Consider the following 20,632-nt stretch of genomic DNA (forward strand, 5'->3'; position numbering starts at 1 on the left):
CTGAGGGGCTGCATTAAGGACCAGTAGAAGATAAATAAGGAGTTTTTTTAACTGTGAATCATGCACAGTGGTGGTCCAAAAATAGAAGTTAAAAGCTGAAATGACCATAATAGGTTCTATTTAAGTCCTTAGCTCAACTATCCAAACATTAGATTTCTTATGTTTATCTCACTGATGTGCTGAGCAGTGTCTCACTGTTGGTGGCTCTCAGCTGCCCTTCATTCCCCCTGCTTGGCACGCGCATGGCTCAACTGGGACCGGAACGCCTTAGAGAAGAAGAAGTAGACGACCGGATCCAGGCAGACATTAAGAACTGACAGCAGGACGGTCAGCTCCTTCAGGTAGTAAAACACTTTGCTCAAAGAGCACTGCCTGTGTAGGAAGATGTGGGGAAGGCGAACCAGGTGGCAAGGCACAAAACAAACACAGAAGACGCTGACCAGCACCAACATTTTCCTGCGTGACCTCCTGAGCTTCTTGCAGCTGGAGGATGCCAGCTGTCTCTGCTGTGCCTGCAACACACTGCGGGAGGCGCTGTGGTAGAAGAAGATCAGAGAGACCAGGGCAACCAGGAAGGTGATGCAGGAGGAGATGTGGATGATTTTGTAGAATACATGGACCTGGGAGCTGTGAAAGCTTTCATACCTGTCAGGGACAACAGTCGGAGCTTCCTGTGTGAGGAGTGACAGGGTGACGTACAAGATCACTGGGGCCAGCACGAACACCCAGGTTACCGTGGAGATGATGCGGGCAGCCTGAACTGTCCGCAGGAAGTGATTTCCTAAAGGATAGATGATCTTCAGATACCTGGAGAGAGGAGAGGCAGGCATCAGCAGATAATTTCACTGAGTATAAGTGATACTAATAGTTAAACCACAGATATCATGAGGAATGATGATTCCAATATTGTTTCGAGAGATGACAAGACTTTGGACTTTACTCCTGCAGTGATACGAGGACTTGACCATTTCAGTCAATATCATGTGGATGCATATAAAACAGATAATAAAGTATCAAAACATCTACAAAAAAGCATATTTTTGTTACCTACCTGTTAGCAGCGATGTAACCCATGAACAGGATGCTGGCGTACATGTTGAGGTACAATCCAAAGACGGCAAAGTTGCAGTAAACCAGTTGGAAGGTGACGGAGCTGCTGATGTACTTGATGATGCGGAGGGGAAGGCAGAGGCAGAGCAGGAAGTCAGAGACTGCCAGGTTTCTCAGGTAGACCATCATGATGCTGGACACCTGCTGCTGAGCTGAGCAGAAGTAACCCTTCAGGGTGAGACTGTTGAGGACCAAACCCACCTGGAAACAGGAAACAGAGATTGACATGTGTGCTGATTGGCAGACAGAGGAGGAGGAGGGAATGTGAATCTGAATATTTGACACTCACTACAAACACCAGACTGTAGACCGGCATGAAGAAGAGATGAGCCTTTGTGTCTGTCTGATCACATTGATTGATATCATCAGTCTGGTTGGTAACTGAGGTCACTCCCACTCCTACCAGCTCATCCATGTTTGTGGAGGTTCTAAGAAGACAGAACACAAATCTATCATCTTTATACTGTTAAATACAGTTTGACACATTAATTATATATCCTACTGAACCATCAGCTGACTATATTGTTACAAATGTTTGGCTGGAAGAAGCCTTTTGTATTCAGTCTAAAGGAGGTCCAGGTGCCTTGTGTCTCTTAAACCAGCAGTCAGGTGTCCATATAAACAGTGAAAGAGGTTTTCCTCTCTGTAATCATTCTTCCTGTTCATATTGACTATTAACAGATCTCCTTCAAATGTGCTTTCAATGTAAAGTGATGGAGGACTGTATCCACAGTGTGTCCACACAGTCATTTAAAGTAGATGATCAACTACTATTGAGCTTCAGCAGTCTGAGTTAGTCATATCAGTGATATCTGACACATTTACAGTCTTTTTAGCATCAAATTCCCTCTTAGTGTTTCCCTGTTGAGCTGTGGTGGAAATATAGCAAGCGTGACGTTGATAGTGACCCGAATGAGGCTGGGTCCACCCAAATGTACAACTGGCCCTTCCTAAATGACTGAGAGAACATGAATGATTTTCTTAACTTGCAGACACGTAGCAGACACAGTAACCACAAGGCTACCATGGTTCTCTGTGGGAGGAGTACTCTAAGATTATTTTTAAAAAGGGTTTGATGATGTGACGCATGAAGCACTTCCGAAAAAATTACCACATTTCACACGTCTCTACACGCTGTAAACTGGTTCACACCAGCAGTGTTTAATTTAAAATTGGTTGTACCACAAGCCTCAAAAATGGTCCTCATACATTCTTTTCATACACAGTCTATTTTATCTGTCCTGTTCTTTTTATTCTTTTTATGTTACTTTGAGCATAGTTTTAAAAGCTGAACCAAGGAAATGCAAATTGGCTTCAGTTACGTGCTTTATATACATGACATCTGTTGCATTGTTTAACTATAGGTAACAGTGTGTATCTGTATGATCCCTGTTAAATAAACCAATAAAATAAAAACCTTGCACATAACTTATTATCTATGAAACATGAACTGTGTTTAACGACTTGTAAACTCTGTGCCCGCAGTTGTTTAAAACTGTTTCTTATGTTAAGTTTGTCTTGGAAAACATGTTAATTTAAATCATTTTTTAAAAATAAATCAAATTTCAACATAATATTAGAAGCACAAAGAAGTTAGATACATGCAGCGCTCACCTGTCAGCCTGTCAGTGAAGGTCTCAGATAGAAACTGGTTTGATGTTTCCTTCTGTGCAGCTTTCAAAGGACAGGAAGAACTGATCTGTGGTTATTGTGTGATACTGCTGCTCAGATGCTTTTTCAAAACCCACCTGCAGGCACATACATATGGGTTTATGAATGTATACATACATAAACCCTCTGATGCCTGCATGACTGTACAGGAAGCTGTAGCGGGCTGAGTTTAAAAGCTGAATATTACATACTGGTATCATATGAAACTAAAGCATCTATTGGTACCAACTATGTCATCAATACCTGTCAGGAAGGAGGATAAATAACACTCCAAAGTTAAGCTAAATTTGGTTGAGGTAAAATCTGCTATTGCCATTCTCATAGACCTCTCACCTCAGGTTATCTGAATGAAAATGTGGAAATGCATTATTTTGTTAAAACTTGACCTCAGTGTATAAATTGACCTTTTGTGACCCCTAACCAACAACATATAAGACATCATTGAGCATCTAAAAGGCCGTTACATAGTAATATCATGTCTTAACTTTGACGTATCAGTCTATAATATCCATCGACATATACATAACATGTACCTTCTGCTTTATGAACAGTCAAACCAGACCAAAAGTAGCACAGTAGATGGGAATACAACAGGAAGGTTAAAAACTCACATATTGCATCATCCCCACAGCCCCCACTGAGTCATATTTGAGCCTGCGTGACTCAAATATGACTCAGTTAACTATATGGAGGCTGTTTTGTTTAACAAATGATCACATGTTTTTTCATAATCTTGCACACAAACTTCACCTCAAACCAGTTTCACTGATGGAAAACATGAACCAGGCAAAACAACCACATTTGGGGAATAACAATGAACTTTTAATAAGCACTGAATATATCTACATACACATAAGACACACCAAAACAGCTTTTTATGCATTCAATAACACATTATACATGAGATTAATTTGCTCATGGATGACGTTACTGAGCTACCTATTAAGGGGAAAGGCAAGCTAAACCAACTGATCAATAAGTCAATTTAACTCTAGAGCTGAGCAATGATCAATTCATCAATCCAAATTAAAATCATTAGCTCAGTGTCAGAAATAAACTACACTCTATCATGGACCTCGAAACGCTAGAGATGTCAGAACAGAAATCACCCAGTAAATATCAGAATCTTAATCAATAGCATAAAATTCAATGTAATCTGTAAAGAGATGTATCTCTTCTTATATTTTTGATGTAATTATAAATAGTACTGAGCAATATGCCATGCTTACATTACATTTGTTAATCATATTTATATCTGTATAATCTGTGATCGCCCCAGTAGTAGGGGGTTGGGTCAAATATATTGGGTCTCTTGCAATAAATCACTTCAATTCCCCAAGTCATTGCATCACTCTGATTTTTGACAACCCTCTGATACACGACGGATGTCACATTTATTTTGAGTTATTTAAATGTGAAACAGCTATATGCTTCTGCTGGTGTTATTTTTCTCACATCTGCAGTTGTGCTGTTGTTGTTTTTAAGTCGTGTGATGGACGGTGTTCATCAGTTGGTGTGGATGATGCTCAGCTGCCCCTCCTTCCTTCTTGTTTCTGTGCTTGGTGTTTGCTTGTTCATGCTGAACATCTGCTTCAAGTTCAGATTTGTCCGAAAGGCCTTAAAGCTGAAGAAGTAGATGACTGGATCCAGACAGACATTGAAGACTGACAGTAAGATGGTCCCTTCAATCAGGTAGTGCAACACCAGGCGTAAGGAGCAATACCTCTTCAGTAAGGCACTGGGAATAATAGAGAGGTGGTAGGGCACAAAACAAACACAGAAGATGCTGACCAGCACCAACAGTTTCCTGCTTGACCTCACATGTCTTTTGGAGCTGGAGGATTGCGGCTGCCTCTGCTGTGCCAGCAACGCAACGATGGAGACACTGTAGTAGAAGAAGATCATGCAGACAAGGACGAACAGGAAGATGGCAGTGGAGCAGATGTGGAGGATTTTGTAGAATACAATGACCTGGGGGCTTTCCAAGGCGTCACATTTGTCAGGGACAAAGGTCAATTCTGGCTTGGTGAGGTGCCACAGGGTGATGTAGGAGATCACAACAGCCAGGAGGAAAATCCAAGTTACTGTGGAGATGATGCGGGCAGCCTTCACTGTCTGCAGGAAGTACATTCTTAAAGGATGGATGATTTTAAAATACCTAGACAGAGAAGAGTCAGATTTTTTAAAAACATAGCAGACAACAAGGTGGGGTGATGTTGCTTCCTGGATCAAATAAGACTAAAGCCACCCAGCCTACTTGTCAGCGGCGATGTAACCCATGAACAGGATGCTGGCGTACATGTTGAGGTAAAAGGCACAGCAGGCAAAGGTGCAGTAAACAAGGCGGAGGGTGAGAGAGCTGCTGACATAGTTGGCTATATAGAAGGGGAGGCAGAGGCAGAGCAGGAAGTCAGAGGCTGCCAGGTTCTTCATGTAGACCATCATGATGCTGGACACCTGCCGCTGAGCTGAGCAGAAGTAAACCTTCAGGGTGAAGCCGTTGAGGACCAAACCCACCTGGAGAAAAAACAGCAAGGAATGAGAGGGTGAAGAAAACAGTGATTTTACTGACTTGTCTTTGTGGTCTACATCATAAATGAATCAGTCTTTCCTCAAAAACATTCATACTTTTCTATTGAGAGAGAATCTCAAACCCCCCTACCTTCAGACCTCCACATACTTAATCAGTCACTGAGTGAAATGATTATTGATTATTGTGTTTGAGTTTTGGATTTTTCTAAATTGTCAAATAAATCCTTGTTTTTTTACTTTTACCTCAGTTTTCCTCTTGTTTTTCCTCCAGTTATTCCAATTGAGACTCCCCTCTTCCCCTAGACATTTTCGGCATTGTAACAACAGGTCTGACAACATACAACTCATCAGTTGTACTCAGACCAATATTACCACATAGACACCCTTTAGAGGAAGTAAGCAGTTGCTCTTATACTTACATCCAGTCTTAGGAGGGTTTCAGAATAAAAAATAACCCTAACCCGAAACCTTTGTTCCCTCTTCCCTTTAGACTTTTAGACCCTTTTTCACTTATCTTCAAGAAATATTTGATCACTTATTTAGAGAGATATGATGGTGTTTCCTCACTTCCTGTTTTTAGTAAGTTTTAGGTCAGCTTTGTTAAACCACATTTGTGTGGTTGTGTCTAGATAGATGAGTTACTGAACGTTAACCCTGCCTGTGACAGCTTGGTATGGTTCCTATATGAGAATATTCAAAGGACAGATTCCCCATCTCATATCAGAGGAGATGGTGGTAGTGATGTAAGGCTCAGCTTGGCAGTGGGCAACAAAACAGGTGCTTTCACCATCAGTATGCATCAGAGATGAGTTCAGGCAGTTTTGGGTGCTCTACAGGCTCCATCTGTCTGAGAGCAGGTTGGCTCGAATCATGTAACTAAGAGCCAGCCAACCTCAGTCATATGTTTGGGTAGGTCACAAATTAACTAAATTCTGGATAGATATATTCACAACTTTTTCACTCATTTACAGCAAAGATATCGATCCTAACCTCTGACCTCTATCTTTGGTTTAGCACCAGATGAGATGCAGTTATGGCAAACACCTTAAATACCTTAAATACACTGTCTGACACTCTTCTCATAAGTTCTATAAGGTCTGGATACAGTTTCTCTTTTATTTTGAACATGAATTCCCTTCTGCTAGTCAGTCTAATCATAAACCCTAACCCTTTCTTAAATTAAATTTCATTTAGGTTATTATAAATATGATTTATTTATCCGGCCTCTTTCAGCCCAATTGGTATTTGGTATAGTGTTATCCTTTTTGTATTACTTTTATATGAATATGTTTGTTAACAGACTGTGATGTGAATATTTGAAACTCACCACACACACCAGACTGTAGGCCAGTGCAAAGAAGAGGTGGCCTGATTTATCAATGTGTTCACATTGACTGTTGACTTGGCTCTGGGTGTTAGCTGAGGACTGGTTGGATGATGAGGTCACATCCATTATTGTCTCTGGAGTTTCTAACAGAGGGAAGACAGTTATATGTAAAGTGTAAGAAAATTATTTAAATAACATTGGAAACACAGGAACTGGTGGTAGCAAATCAACACAGCATCATCAATGTCACATGAAAAGGTTTTCGGTTACTTGAAACTTGCAGATTTCTTCTGTAGTTTGACTTGTAAATTAAGTGGTTGGCTGTAATTTCCTTTTTTGGCTTATTATAATGAACAGTGATATTGTATTCACCATATGATGTTTAGTTTTCTCTGAATCATCTTTCCTTGCAGCCCAGATTCTCCTCTGACCTCCAGCTGTTTCTGAAGCTATTTGCACAAAATCTGCATTAGTAAAGAGCTTTACCTTAACTGGCTTGAAGTGTGACCCACACCTTGATCTCCAGCCAGTCAGAATAAGCCTGTTTACCTACAGTAATGTCTGCAGCTGTAAGACAGTATTCAGAGTCTGATCCTGAATCAAGAGGCTGAAAGCAGGATGTTTATAATATTGTACCAAAGGTATCTCGCACAATGAAAATCATTATTCAAATCTAGCTGCAACTATACTTTAGCACACTTCCAGTATCCTGCTTTGCTCATTATGTTGGCTGAGATGCAAACTCCATCTATAGAAGTTGGGTTTGTGGGCTCATGCTAAAGCTTCTTGCACATTTGTTTTGACTTTCTGGTGTGATGTAGTATCAAGTATCACCTTATTTTGTTCTCACCCATATTTCATACCTTTCCTAGTTGCCTTGGTTGCTCAGATTGGTTAGGGTTAGGGTGAGAATATCAGGGTCAAAGCCAATCACAGGCAAATATTTACTCAACACTTGTCATTCTTGAGAAGGGAATTTCAAAATTCAGAGAGATATAGAAACAAGCAATTTTACAGAGTAGGAGGTCCACCATCACCCTCATCCATCCCAAGGATATACAGGATTATAATCAGAGAATCCACCTTCTACTAAAACTCTGCCAACCTGTTCAGCAGAATGAGGATGAATATCATCAATCAGTCTGGAGGATTACTTCTCTCTATAGTAGACACCGTTAGACCCCAGACGAGCAAAACATACAGTACAGCTTCACAGGACTTCTTAATACTCTCATTGAACCTTTACATACTTTCAGGTAGTTATTCATTTTAAATTGTTGAATCAAAGTCTTCCCTTCAGCCTATTTCCAAATTTTAGATTAATTAGTTTGTTCAAGTATAAAGTTACGTGCAGCACTCACCTGTCTGTGTTCCTGTTGTGGAGGTGGGATATCAGGTGTGGTTCTGACTAACAGTTTTGTGCAGCAAAGCTGATCATGATGGTCATTTGCAAGTCAAAAAACAAAACATGAAAACAAAACATGACACCCACACAAACAGACACAATGTTCACTGCTGTTGCTTCTTTGTCATAAGAAGAATATGCTGTGTTAAAGTAACATAAACAAAGCAAAGGCCTTAAAAGTTAGAACAAGGTTTCAATTTATTTTGGATGCAGAGTTATGTGTTTATTGTTGTTTTTATATATTTATTGCGTGTTCACTTTTTTTTGCTCATATGTAGGCTATGTTTGACACCGGACAACGATTCACTCCACAATATGTGTGAATTCATATATGGTTGAGAATCAAATTAACTTGAAGGTGAACATTGCAGGTTTCAACATGTTCAGACAAAAAATTACAACAAATGACATCAGCTGATGCAAAAAGTGTTTGGTGACACCAAACATTAGGGGCGTAAATCACAAGTTTTTTCACGATACAATATTATATCAATTAAATGAACAACAATTCGATGTTTGCTGATATCACAAAGTCTGTCACAACATGATTCAGTAGGCAGCAATCGATATGAGACGATATCACAGCTGATTTAACACAATCACTTCCATTCATATCAAACCACTAAAAGCTACTAAAACACTGTTGCAGCTCAGGATGAATTCACAAGCCAGACTGTCTCTCACAGTGTCTTTTATTTATTTTCCACAATATAAAGTAGGAAACAATAACTTTACAGTCCACCTCTGTGTCCTCAGCTGCTAAAGCAACTAGCATGTCAGCTCTCATGCTGGTTACAACAACAACTCTGAACTACGTTTTCATCTTCTCTTGCCGCATTAAACATATTGTCTCTTGATGCCTCAGCAGCACCACCTGGTGGCGGAACTCAAAAAGCGCGCAACTCATTACTGAACTAAATGCATTGTAAATGAAACCATTAAATGAACAGAATTACACACAAAAATAAATCAGGGGGGTCTCTAAATTCACAATATGAAATACCAACAATAATAAACATAAACAGTCTTGAAATAACTGACCCCTCACAACATCATTTTTATTTCTGAGCTCAACCATTTAAATGGACAACAATCTATTCTTTTTTAATAAAAAAAATCAACTACTAAAATATTATCCTGTTGACTATAAAGTGCCACGTTTTGACACAGAGCTTTAAGAATTTCACATCTTATAAAATAAAATTGAGTGGTAGACTCACATCCAGAGTAAGAAAGCAGGAACTGGACCAAATAACTAAATCTGTAAAAGCTGCAGCTCCCAATGCAGGTAGACTGGGATCCACCTGCATTGGGAGCTGCGGATGTGTGTGTTTACTACACAGTTTTTTCACATCTTATGAAAGAAAACTGAAAGAACATTAAGTCACTATTTTTATACATTAAAGCAGCTGTTTAAACCTGCAGTGTTTACCGAGCTGCGGAGTAAAAAACGACACGATCAAAGACGAGCAGCACATTTCAGTGTTTCTGTGAGTTTACAGTAACGTGATGTGAGTTTACAGTAACGTGATGTGAGTTTACAGTAACGTGATGTGAGTTTAACGTGATGTGAGGTCACAGTAACGTGATGTGAGTTCACAGTAACGTGATGTGAGTTTACAGTAACGTGTTGTGAGTTTACAGTAACGTGTTGTGAGTTTACAGTAACGTGATGTGAGTTTACAGTAACGTGATGTGAGTTCACAGTAACGTGATGTGAGTTTACAGTAACGTGATGTGAGAAGCATCTGATGACAGACTGTCTCTATAATCCAGCACCAGACATGAAACTCGTCGATCTTTTACACTCGTGTTTTTTATTTTTTGGGGACAAAACTGCTCAGGATAACTTCACGGACTTTTTTTCTGTCCGTTGCCATGGCGACGCCGGCATTTTGTTTGGAGGTGTGCGCGCGCTCAGGCGGAGAGAGACGTGCCAGGCTTAAAAAGACTTTATAAAAGATATAAATATGAATTAAGTGTAAAAGATTAAAATGCATAAATGCAGGACAAGAAATGATGGAATATGTTTAAAAGTAATGTTGAGTATTACAGTTGATTTGGGGTAAAGTTCATTATTAAAATAAGAAGTTAAAGGGGCTAAATGCGATTTGAATTTCACCGCTAGACGTCGCAGCTCTGGACTGCGTGCAACCAAAACAAAACTAGCTAAGGGGTACACCCCCTCCTTTCCGCTCGCCTCCCCTCGCTCTCCGTCCGCTCCTCCTCCTCTACCTGCCTGTTTTCAGTGAAGCACTTTCCATCCGTGATGAAACAGCTGACTCAGGACACAACGGACCGTTGTGACGTCAAGTAACGAAGTAAGTAATACAAGCGAGAGTAACGTATTAGTAACGTATTTCTAAAGTAGTGTAACAGTTATTAGCTTTCCGATGCTAACGTTAGCTAACTGCTAGTAGTTGAAAATTAACAAGCTGAACATAGTAGCCAAGCTAACAACTTCACATTGATCATTTCTGTTGGGTTTTATGAGCACTGCTGGCAAACAGACATTTGGGTTTTTGTGCAATTGTGAAAATATTGACCAAGACGTGTTGCTAGTGTAATGTAGCCAGAGTCTGGTTCATCAACTGTCTCTAATGTAGCTAATGCTAAGTTTGTTCCTCATAAAACTATAACGTTATATTATAATTGTTGCTGCTCTCTTCATAACTGATAGTTTGATTTTGGTTTTGGTAAGGGCAGCAGTAGCAGCATCATGTCTGCTGAGGCAGCTGCAGAGTGTCTGCCTCCTCAGAGGAGCCGGTGTGAGCTGCTCAGATGATGATTAGAAATAGAGGTTTGTATCATCTGTGTTTCCTATCCATTTGAAGTCAATTGTAAAATATCAACATAGTGTGAAACGCCAGTTTTTCCAGTGTGTCTACATCATGATTTACTTTTCAGTGTACGTGGTGTTCATCTTTTACAGAGCCTGCTTCAAGACTTGACCCGGGAAAGAGTTTTTTGGACCTGAGGCCAGGGCTGGTTTCTGATGCTCTGATGATGCAGCAGGGCCATCATGATGCTCAACTGCCATGCCATACCTACCTCTGACATCTGCAGCAACATGCACCCCACATTTACAGGAACATGCATCATTTAGAGATCAAAGGCAACTCAGTCCTGTTCAGTAGACTCCTAACATGTTTAATTAATCATTTATAATAATTCATGTTCAGAAGTTATTGTTTAGCCTATTGTTCATTAATGAGTAAACAAATATTCTTCAAAAAATGATGTGTGGATCTGCTTCATTCACTAATAACCGAATTGTGAAACACCATAAGTTTTCTGCTTTGTGGTAAACAGTACACCAATTTACATTTCACTTGTGTATGGTCAGTGATTGAATTACACTCTCTAAGCAGTAGTGGACTAAGCCAGTGTTATCTACAGTGTTACAAAGGATAATGTTGAAATGGATGAAGCATGAATATAACCTCAAATCATGTCAAGTTTATTGGTGAGCAGTATTGCACAGTCAATTCCAGAAAACAATCATAAATACTACATTTTTTATAGGTATACATCACCTTTCTCTTCTTGCTGTAACCATCTGGACAAAAAAAAGGTCAATTGTATCTGTATCTGTACACTCTACACTGAAGTTAAAATGAAAACAAAACTCCACTGTCATACACATTGATGTATTACAGTTCTGTTTTAACATCTCAAATGTGGTTTACTGCCCCTTCAGTTTATAACAAACATATAAGACAACAGATCAAAAGCAAATCAAATTCAGAAACAATGACAATAATGACACCATGTAAGGTTTATGATCAGTAGTGACAAAGTAGCAGCATGCAAAGTGTAATTCAGTATGGTTTGTCTGCTTTTGTGGCCTGCTGTGCTCAAAGCCACTGATGAGGACGTGATGAGGACATGATGAGGACAGGACGGAGAGTCTGGAGAGTAGCTCCTGGTGTTATTCCTTCCATCACACAGCATCTGCCAGTCTGCCATGGTGGAGTAACTGCAGTATTGGGTATTATGACCTGAGGAATGCAAGACAAAAAAAATGTAACCTGTGTATAACATATTTCAGAGCTTTAATCTAAACAAACCCAACATGACAGACAATTGTCACATTTAAAAATGTCAGAATTGCTAAACTGTCAATTACAATAAACAGTTATAGAAAACACAAGTAGTTGTCAGACCAAAATGTCTCTCATCTTTATCAGAGTAACAGTCACAGTATTTCATCACCAGTCCAATAGCCTGTTTATTATTTTTAGGACAAAAATATCTTACTTTCCATTTAGTCAAAAGTTTCTGAAATAGCAAGGACTGGTCCAGTGAAGCACGGTTAGCATTATTATCATCATCATCATCATCATATATGTACTGCCCTGACAGTATTACAACTAACATTACACAAGCAGGCCATACATATTTTCATACTCACTTCTCTCTCTTCGTGCTATAAAATATGCGGACAGACAAAATGTGATAACACAGCACTAGTCGTAGGCATTCCTATTCCTTCCTCTGTTACTATTTTACGATGCTTATTGCTAACGTTAGCCACATGGCTACCAGCTCAGACGTATGATGGTAGCTGGCTTAGCTTAGCTCTAGCTCGTTTGTGTTAACAGCAAAACAAAACCGGGACATAGGGATGATCCTGTCTGCAGTTAGTTGAGTTAGTGGCCGAGCTAGCAGCGGAATTAGCCGCCGAGCTAGCCGGGGGACATAGGTATGCTTCCCTCCATGGCTATCATGAGGCCGAGCTGCAGCTCAGGCTTCGTCCTAAGACTGTCAACTAAATGAACATGATATGCTACATAATGTCTAACGTTAGTCTAAAACTAACTAAGCAGATATGTGACTGTATACACATAACGTTACTTACTGGTCCAAGAGAAGAAGAGCTAGCTCCGAGTCATAATGTATCCCTTTTTCTTCTCGCAGGGCTCTCCACCTCGGAAATGCAAGGCCAATGTTAACCCGGGTCTTATTCCTCTCTTTATCGGAGAGTTTCTTGGCAACTGAGCGTGGTCTCTTCATGGGGTTTTCCTCCGCCATGTCGCTTTCGCTAACCGCAGCCGGTCCTCAGTGGTTTGATAGTGGGAGTGGCATTACGGTCCCGGTTATATAGGGGGAGTGGGTTAACGGTTCCGGTGGAGGAGAGGAGGAGGTGGCTCACATGCACTAACATGAACGCGCGGCCGGCCCGGCTTCCAAAACAAAGGCTCCAGAACAACACACACAGAGGGGGTGTGATGTAACTCTCTACTCCAGATGTAAATACACCATTAGTGGGTTACATAGCAAAAATAAAATTCCTGAAAGCTAATAAAGCTGTATTTCGCATAGAGCCCCTTTAAATAATGTTTAATTACAGCAGTGTGCTTTATGCGCCATCTAGTGTCCTGTTCAGGTATTGCAACAACTAACAGATTACAGTAAAATCAGGACTGAAGACACAATAACTAAAATATATATGTCTCTTGGATATCTAGGTTTGTTATCTATGATTAAATGTAAGTGTTGGTGCAGTACTGTGTGACACCAGCAGAGGGCGCACTGTCTCCATCTTTACAGTCAAATGCCTCCTGATGCTTTTACTACTTCTTTACTTATTCTATCAGGTCTTTGAGATCTGCATGAACCGTTGACTCAACCAGTATAGTGCCTGACTGCTCTCTGCTCTGCTTTAAAGATACAACACTTCACAGTCCTGCACTGAGGTGGAAAGTAATTAAGTACTGTGCTTCAGTACAGTTTGTGGTACTTGTACTTTACTGTAGTACAGTTTGAGGTACGTTTACTTTACTGTAGTACAGTTTGAGGTACTTGTACTTTACTGTAGTATTTCCATGTGTTGCTATTTTCTACATCTCAGAGGGAAATATTGTACTTTCTACTCCACTACATTCATTTGAGCTTTGATTTTGAATCCAGCCCTCAAAGGGTTGATGATTTTGGTTTCCACTGACTGTTATGTCATTTTGTTCTCAATCAATTAAACACTGTACATCACTAAAGATTTTCAACTTGAATAATTCGTTCATCAAGATCTGATGTGTGATTTAACTGTTCCCTTCATATTTTTTGTTATGTGATGGAAAACATGAACCAGGCAAAGCAGCCACATTTGTGGTATTGCAATGGACTTTTAATTAGCACTGAATATATGTGTAAGTACAGATAGGTCCACACCAAAACAGCTCTTATGCATTCAATAACGCATCATACGTGAGATGAATTAGCTCATGGATAATTTTATTGAGCTACTTATTAGGGTGAAAGACAAGCTAAACCAACAATAAGTCAATTTAACTCTAGAGCTGAGCAATGATCAATTTTTCAATCCAAATTAAAATCATTAGCTCAGCGTCAGAAATAAACTGCACTCTATCACAAACCTCTAAATGCTAGAGATGTCAGAATGGAAATCACACAGTAAATATCAGAATCTTAATCAATAGCATACAAATCAATGTAATCTGTAAAGAGACAGGAGCTAAAACAGCCTGTTTCAGACAGAGGCTGAACTGAGGCGCTGCATTAAGGACCGGTAGAAGATAAATAAGGAGTTTTTTGAACTGTGAATCATGGACAGTGGTGGTCCAAAAATAGAAGTTTAAAGCTGAAATGACCATAATAGGTTCTCTTTAAGTTCTTAGCTCAACTAAAAATGAAAGTTCAAAATTTAGCATGGAAAATATAAACTGAGTAATGAGTAATGAATAAAATGAATCACCAATATGTAACGTGTCAGTGAGGTGATTTGTCCCCCAGTGCAGCAATGTCACTCACTGATATGTTTTTAATAGTTTTTTAACAACAACAGAGGAATAAGATATATGAGCTTTGGTGCACACACAGTTCTACATCAGTTCATTGTTGGTTTGGATCCAAATATTAGATTTCTTATGTTTATCTCTCTGATGTGCTGAGCAGTGTCTCACTTTTGGTGGCTCTCGGCTGCCCTTCATTTCCCCTCTTTGCAATGTGGATGGTCAGCTGCGCCCGGAACGCCTTAGAGAAGAAGAAGTAGACAACCGGATCCAGGCAGACATTAAGAACTGACAGCAGGACGCTCAGCTCCTTCAGGTAGTAAAACACTTTGCTCAAAGAGCACTGCCTGTATAGGAAGATGTAGGGAAGGCGAACCAGGTGGTAAGGCACAAAACAAACGCAGAAGACGCTGACCAGCACCAACATTTTCCTGCGTGACCTCCTGAGCTTCTTGCAGCTGGAGGATGCCAGCTGCCTCTGCTGTGCCTGCAACACACTGCGGGAGGCGCTGTGGTAGAAGAAGACCAGAGAGACCAGGACAAACAGGAAGGTGATGCAGGAGGAGATGTGGATGATTTTGTAGAATACATGGACCTGGGAGCTGTGCAAGCTTTCACAACTGTCAGGGACAACAGTCGGAGCTTCCTGTGTGAGGAGTGACATGCTGACAAACGAGATCACTGGGGCCAGCAGGAAAACCCAGGTTACTGTGGAGATTATGCGGGCAGCCTGAACTGTCCGCAGGAAGTGATTTCCTAAAGGATCGATGATCTTCAGATACCTGGAGACAGGAGAGGCAGGCTTCAGCAGATAATTTCACTGAATGTAAGTGATACTAATAGTTAAACTACAGATTTCATGAGGAATGATGATTCCAACATTGTTTCTCGAGAGGACAAGACTTTGGACTTTACTCCTGCAGTGATACGAGGACACGGAGAAAGCTTATGACCACTTTAGCTTGCAGTGCTTGTATTTTGTGTCTGTGCGTATGGGAAGATAAACTCACATGAACTGTTGTAGTAATTTGACAAACACATTATTATAATACTTTAAATATGTATATGTATGCATATGTAATCACATACAAGCATAAGTACCTTTATGTAGATAGTAGATGGTTATGAAAAGTAGAAAAATTCAAGTAGAACAAAGTTTAAGGACAAATTTAAAATCCCCAAATATCAGATAACAAATGCAAACAGATTAAACACAGCTAAAAGCCAAAGAATAAAAGTTTAGATGTAACTGTGTAAGACGCACCTTAAACACAATTGTTGTCATTTAAAAGTGGGGTGTGTCCAATACACCAGTGAAATACAGAGAGAGGTTGGATCTGGATATGATCATAGGTCTGTAAAAGGTCGTCCACACTAAGAATGATAACTATAACGTTCTATAAACAACTGTTTCGGCAGTTCATGAAAATAGACTATTTATGACCCGTTACTGCTGTATGTTGTACAGAAAAATAGAAAATAAAAGCAGGTGTGTGCTGATTCAGTGTGTTGATCAGAAGTATTTCAGACACTAGTAGCTGTGATGTTTCCGTATTAACAGACCCGACTGACAGCAGCAGATGTTGAAGCCACAGATGAGCAGCTGTTATTGAGCCGTGGCAGAGGCACACAGTATGAGCACACAACTTTGTTGTTTTTCCACTGGAGGGAACAGAAGATGATGCTTTGTTTGACTCTGGGACTGACACAGAGTCTGGGGACAGTGAGCTTAGTGAGCCTTACAGGGACTGGGGTGCAATATATGTGCACCGCGACAGCTCTGAATAATTTTTGGGACTCCAGTAGCCCCCAGCCTTTTTCTCCACTAACAGGGCACAGCCAACATGCTAAGATAGGTGGATCTGAGGAATTCATGTGAACGTGGATAATGCCAGCCTTAGCACTGCATTTATTTCTTTATTAGATTCATTTGGCTTCTCTCAGATGTTACCAAGGCCATGTACTGTTAAGCTGGTTTAAGTCCTATATATCAGATCGTTGTCAGTTTGGACATGCTCACGTGCTGTGCTTGGACCAATACTATTCACTTTATATATGTTTCCTTTAGGTAATATTATCCATAAACACTCATAAATGTTAATTATTATGCAGATGGCATCCTATTATATTTATCAATGAAGCCAGATGAGTCCAATCAGTTACACATGAAGACCTGGATGAGCTGCAACTCTCTGCTACTTAACTGACTGTATTGTGCTTGGCTCCACCTTAGAAACACATTATCTAATGATATAACTTTTCTGGATGGCATTACTCTAGTCTCCAGCACCACCATGAGGACCCTAAGAGTTATCTTTGGTCAGGTTATATCCTTCAACTCCCACATAAAACAAAATTTCAAGGTCTACCTTTTTTCACTTATGTAATGTTGGATGTCTGTAAACTAAAGAGTACAGTCTAGATGTGCTCTATGTGAAAAGTGTCAGTATAAAGATAATATGCAGGCATATTAAAACAGACAAAGCATCATAACAAGTGTGCTGAGAATCAGCATGGTTTGTTATCTACCTGTTAGCAGCGATGTAACCCATGAACAGGATGCTGGCGTACATGTTAAGGTACAATCCTGAGACGGCAATGTTGCAGTAAACCAGGCGGAAGGTGACAGAGCTGCTGATGTAGTTGATGATGCGGAGGGGAAGGCAGAGGCAGAGCAGGAAGTCAGAGACTGCCAGGTTTCTCAGGTAGACCATCATGATGCTGGACACCTGCTGCTGAGCTGAGCAGAAGTAAACCTTCAGGGTGAGACTGTTTAGGACCAAACCCACCTGGAGAGGAAACACAGATTGACATGTGTGCTGATTGGCAGACAGAGGAGGAGGAGGGAATGTGACTGTAATCTGAATATTTGACACTCACTACAAACACCAGAGTGTAGACCACCATGAAGAAGAGGTGAGCCTTTGTATCTGTCTGATCACATTGATTTATATCATCAGTGGTCTGGTTGGTAACTGAGGTTACTGTCACTCCTACCAGCTCATCCATGTTTGTGGAGGTTCTAAGAAGGGAGAAAACAAATCTATCATCTTTATACTGTTAAATACAGTTTGACACATTAATTATATATCCTACTGAACCATCAGCTGACTATATTGTTACAAATGTTTGGCTGGAAGAAGCCTTTTGTATTCAGTCTAAAGGAGGTCAAACCAGCATTCAGGTGTCCATATAAACAGTGACAGAGGTTTTCCTCTCTGTAATCATTCCTCCTGTTCATACTAACTATTGAAAGATCTCCTTCAAATGTGCTTTCAATGTAAAGTGATGGAGGACTGTATCCACAGTGTTTCCACTCAGTCATTTAAAGTAGATGATCAGCTTCTATTGAGCTTCAGCAGTCTGAGTTAGTCATATCAAGTGATATCTGACACATTTACAGTCTTTTTAGCATCAAATTCCCTCTTAGTGTTTCCCTGGTGAGCTGTGGTGGAAGTATAGCAAGCGTGGCGTTGATAGTGACCCTAACGAGGCTGGGCCCACCCAAATGTACAACTGGCCCGTCCTAAATGACTGAGAGAACATGCATTTTCTTAACTTGCAGACACGTAGCAGACGCAGTAACCATAAGTCTACCATTGTACAGTACTTCTGAATAGATTACCACATTTCACACGTGTGAACAAGCTGTAAACTGTTTCACACCAGCATTGTGTTTAATTTAATATTGGTTGTACCACAAGGCTCAAAATACATTCTGAGCATAGTTTTAAAAGCTGAAGCAAGGAAATGCAAATTGCCTTCAGTTACGTGCTTTATATACATGACATCTGTTGCATTGTTTAACTATAGGTAACAGTGTTTATCGGTATGATCCCTGTTAAATAAACCAATAAAATAAAAACCTTGCACATAAGTTATCTAGGAAAAATGAACTGTGATTAACAACGTGTAAACTCTGTGCCTGCAGTTGTTTAAAACTGTTTATGTTATTTTTGTCTTGGAAAACATGTTAATTTAAATTTTTTTTTAAAAATAAATCAAATTTCAACATAATATTAGAAGCACAAAGAAGTGAGATACATGCAGCACTCACCTGTCAGTCTGTCAGTGAAGGTCTCAGATAGAAACTGCTTTGATGTTTCCTTCTGTGCAGCTTTCAAAGGACAGGAAGAACTGATCTGTGGTCATTGTGTGATACTGCTGCTCAGATGCTTTTTCATTTCCTGGTTCTTTGCTCACTGTTGGTTAGGGGACCACAAAAGAAAAAAAAGACTTAAGTTATACTAGGACTGTTGCTGTGTCACTTGTAGCTCAGCTGCAGTCAGCAGTGAAGACTGACCAACCAAAACCCACCTGCAGACACGTACAGCCAAATCACACCAGAATCATGAGTTTTACACAACCCAGAAAAATAACACTAAATTGAGACTTTATAAATAAAAGCTCAGACAGTGTTTTGACCTGTGTAGATAATTGTAACCCTAACTTCTTTTTTCAAATAGACACAGACTCATCACAAGTCTCAAACCAGGCCTCTTTTGGTTTACCCCACAACATCCTCTCACAAGTTTAAAGTCACTGTGGGTCTTATCGAATGCAACCAGAAGCTGCCCTGGGGGGAAAACACTCTTGGTGTTGCTGTGGGGGTTAGAAACACTCCACAGTCTTTTTGCTCAAATCTACCAAACACTAACCCGTGTAACATGAAAAACAAACAACAACAACAAAAGCAGCTCAGTTGATAATGATAAGAAGGAAACAATAAACACAGGTAGGCCTATGAAACCCATTGACACATAAAATATAGAAACTCTTGGATAGTAATAATAGTAAAATAGTAAAAGTAGTAACTAGCAAAATAATATAGTTAAAACATAGAATAAATACAATTTATAAAACCGGGTAAAATACAACATTTTAAAAGATGTGCAGATTGAACTCATCTAACATGACTTCCTCTACTCAAGGCCATCTGATGTAGAGCTGTGAAAGGAGCAGCAGCACCATCTGTTGGATGGTAGAGGACTTGCATGCTCACAACTATAAACCCTCTGATGCCTGCAGGACTGTACAGGAGGCTGTAGTGGGCTGAGTTTTAAAGCTGAATATTACATACTGGTATCATATGAAACTAGATGACATAAAGCATCTATTGGTACCAACCATGTCACGATAACTTGTCAGGCCATTTTCATAGAGGTTCCCTGACCTTTACAGACATACCCACTTCATGGACAAAAACCATGCAGCATAAAGGGGTTAATTTTGTCTCCAAAAAATGTTGTATTTAAATATTTCTGCATAGTGGGGTTCATAAACGGTTCAGGAATTGCATGAATTGGTTCTGACTGGAGCGTTGAGACTCTTGTGGATTCATTGAGCCCAACTGTATTCATGTGTGATGATGTTAGTTCCCACAGTAGCCATTTCATTGTAGTGAGTCCATTTTTTAAAACTTGATCCTCAATGTATAAAATGACCTTTGGTGACCTCTAGAATGATCACAGCCTCATGACTCTTTACAACTAAAAACTTAAGTTTGGTTGAATTTCACACCAAATCTGTTAAATAAATACTATCGAGCCAAAAACTTCTGCAACAACATATGATACATAATTGAGCATCTAAAAGGCATAGTTCCATCATAATGTTCTCAGTCCTTATACACTTTAAACCTGCAACATCTGAATAGGCGCCTAACCAAAACACGATTTTTATTACAGATTTATGACAGAAAAAACCTGACACACAGTGTCTTATCTCATATTAAGCTTTTAGATGATCACTTCTATGTGGCAGATACTGTTGCTCTGCTATCTCCCCCTAAAGATCCCTGCACCCCTCAAATGTCATGAACTCATGTTTTCGACT

At 39.9% G+C, this 20,632-nt stretch overlaps 3 protein-coding genes across 3 annotated transcripts; all 3 read right to left on the minus strand.

Moving 5' to 3' along the window:
- Nucleotides 1–218: 218 nt before the first annotated feature.
- LOC128360034 (G-protein coupled receptor 87-like) lies at nt 219–1,525 on the minus strand. Its single transcript, XM_053320346.1, has 3 exons — nt 1,400–1,525; nt 1,052–1,311; nt 219–807 (listed from the first exon to the last, which is right to left on the minus strand). Exons 1-3 carry the CDS (start codon nt 1,523–1,525, stop codon nt 219–221), a joined length of 975 nt encoding a protein of 324 aa, XP_053176321.1.
- Nucleotides 1,526–4,287: 2,762 nt separating this feature from the next.
- On the minus strand, nt 4,288–7,494 carry LOC128360035 (P2Y purinoceptor 14-like). Its single transcript, XM_053320347.1, has 4 exons — nt 7,491–7,494; nt 6,641–6,783; nt 5,039–5,298; nt 4,288–4,939 (listed from the first exon to the last, which is right to left on the minus strand). Exons 1-4 carry the CDS (start codon nt 7,492–7,494, stop codon nt 4,288–4,290), a joined length of 1,059 nt encoding a protein of 352 aa, XP_053176322.1.
- Nucleotides 7,495–14,936: 7,442 nt separating this feature from the next.
- On the minus strand, nt 14,937–17,806 carry LOC128360036 (P2Y purinoceptor 14-like). The gene is made up of 3 exons (XM_053320348.1): nt 17,678–17,806; nt 17,327–17,586; nt 14,937–15,579 (listed from the first exon to the last, which is right to left on the minus strand). Exons 1-3 carry the CDS (start codon nt 17,804–17,806, stop codon nt 14,937–14,939), a joined length of 1,032 nt encoding a protein of 343 aa, XP_053176323.1.
- Between the last annotated feature and the right edge of the window lie 2,826 nt (nt 17,807–20,632).

Source organism: Scomber japonicus, chromosome 6 (assembly GCF_027409825.1).
Source record: "Scomber japonicus isolate fScoJap1 chromosome 6, fScoJap1.pri, whole genome shotgun sequence".
NCBI lineage: Eukaryota > Metazoa > Chordata > Actinopteri > Scombriformes > Scombridae > Scomber > Scomber japonicus.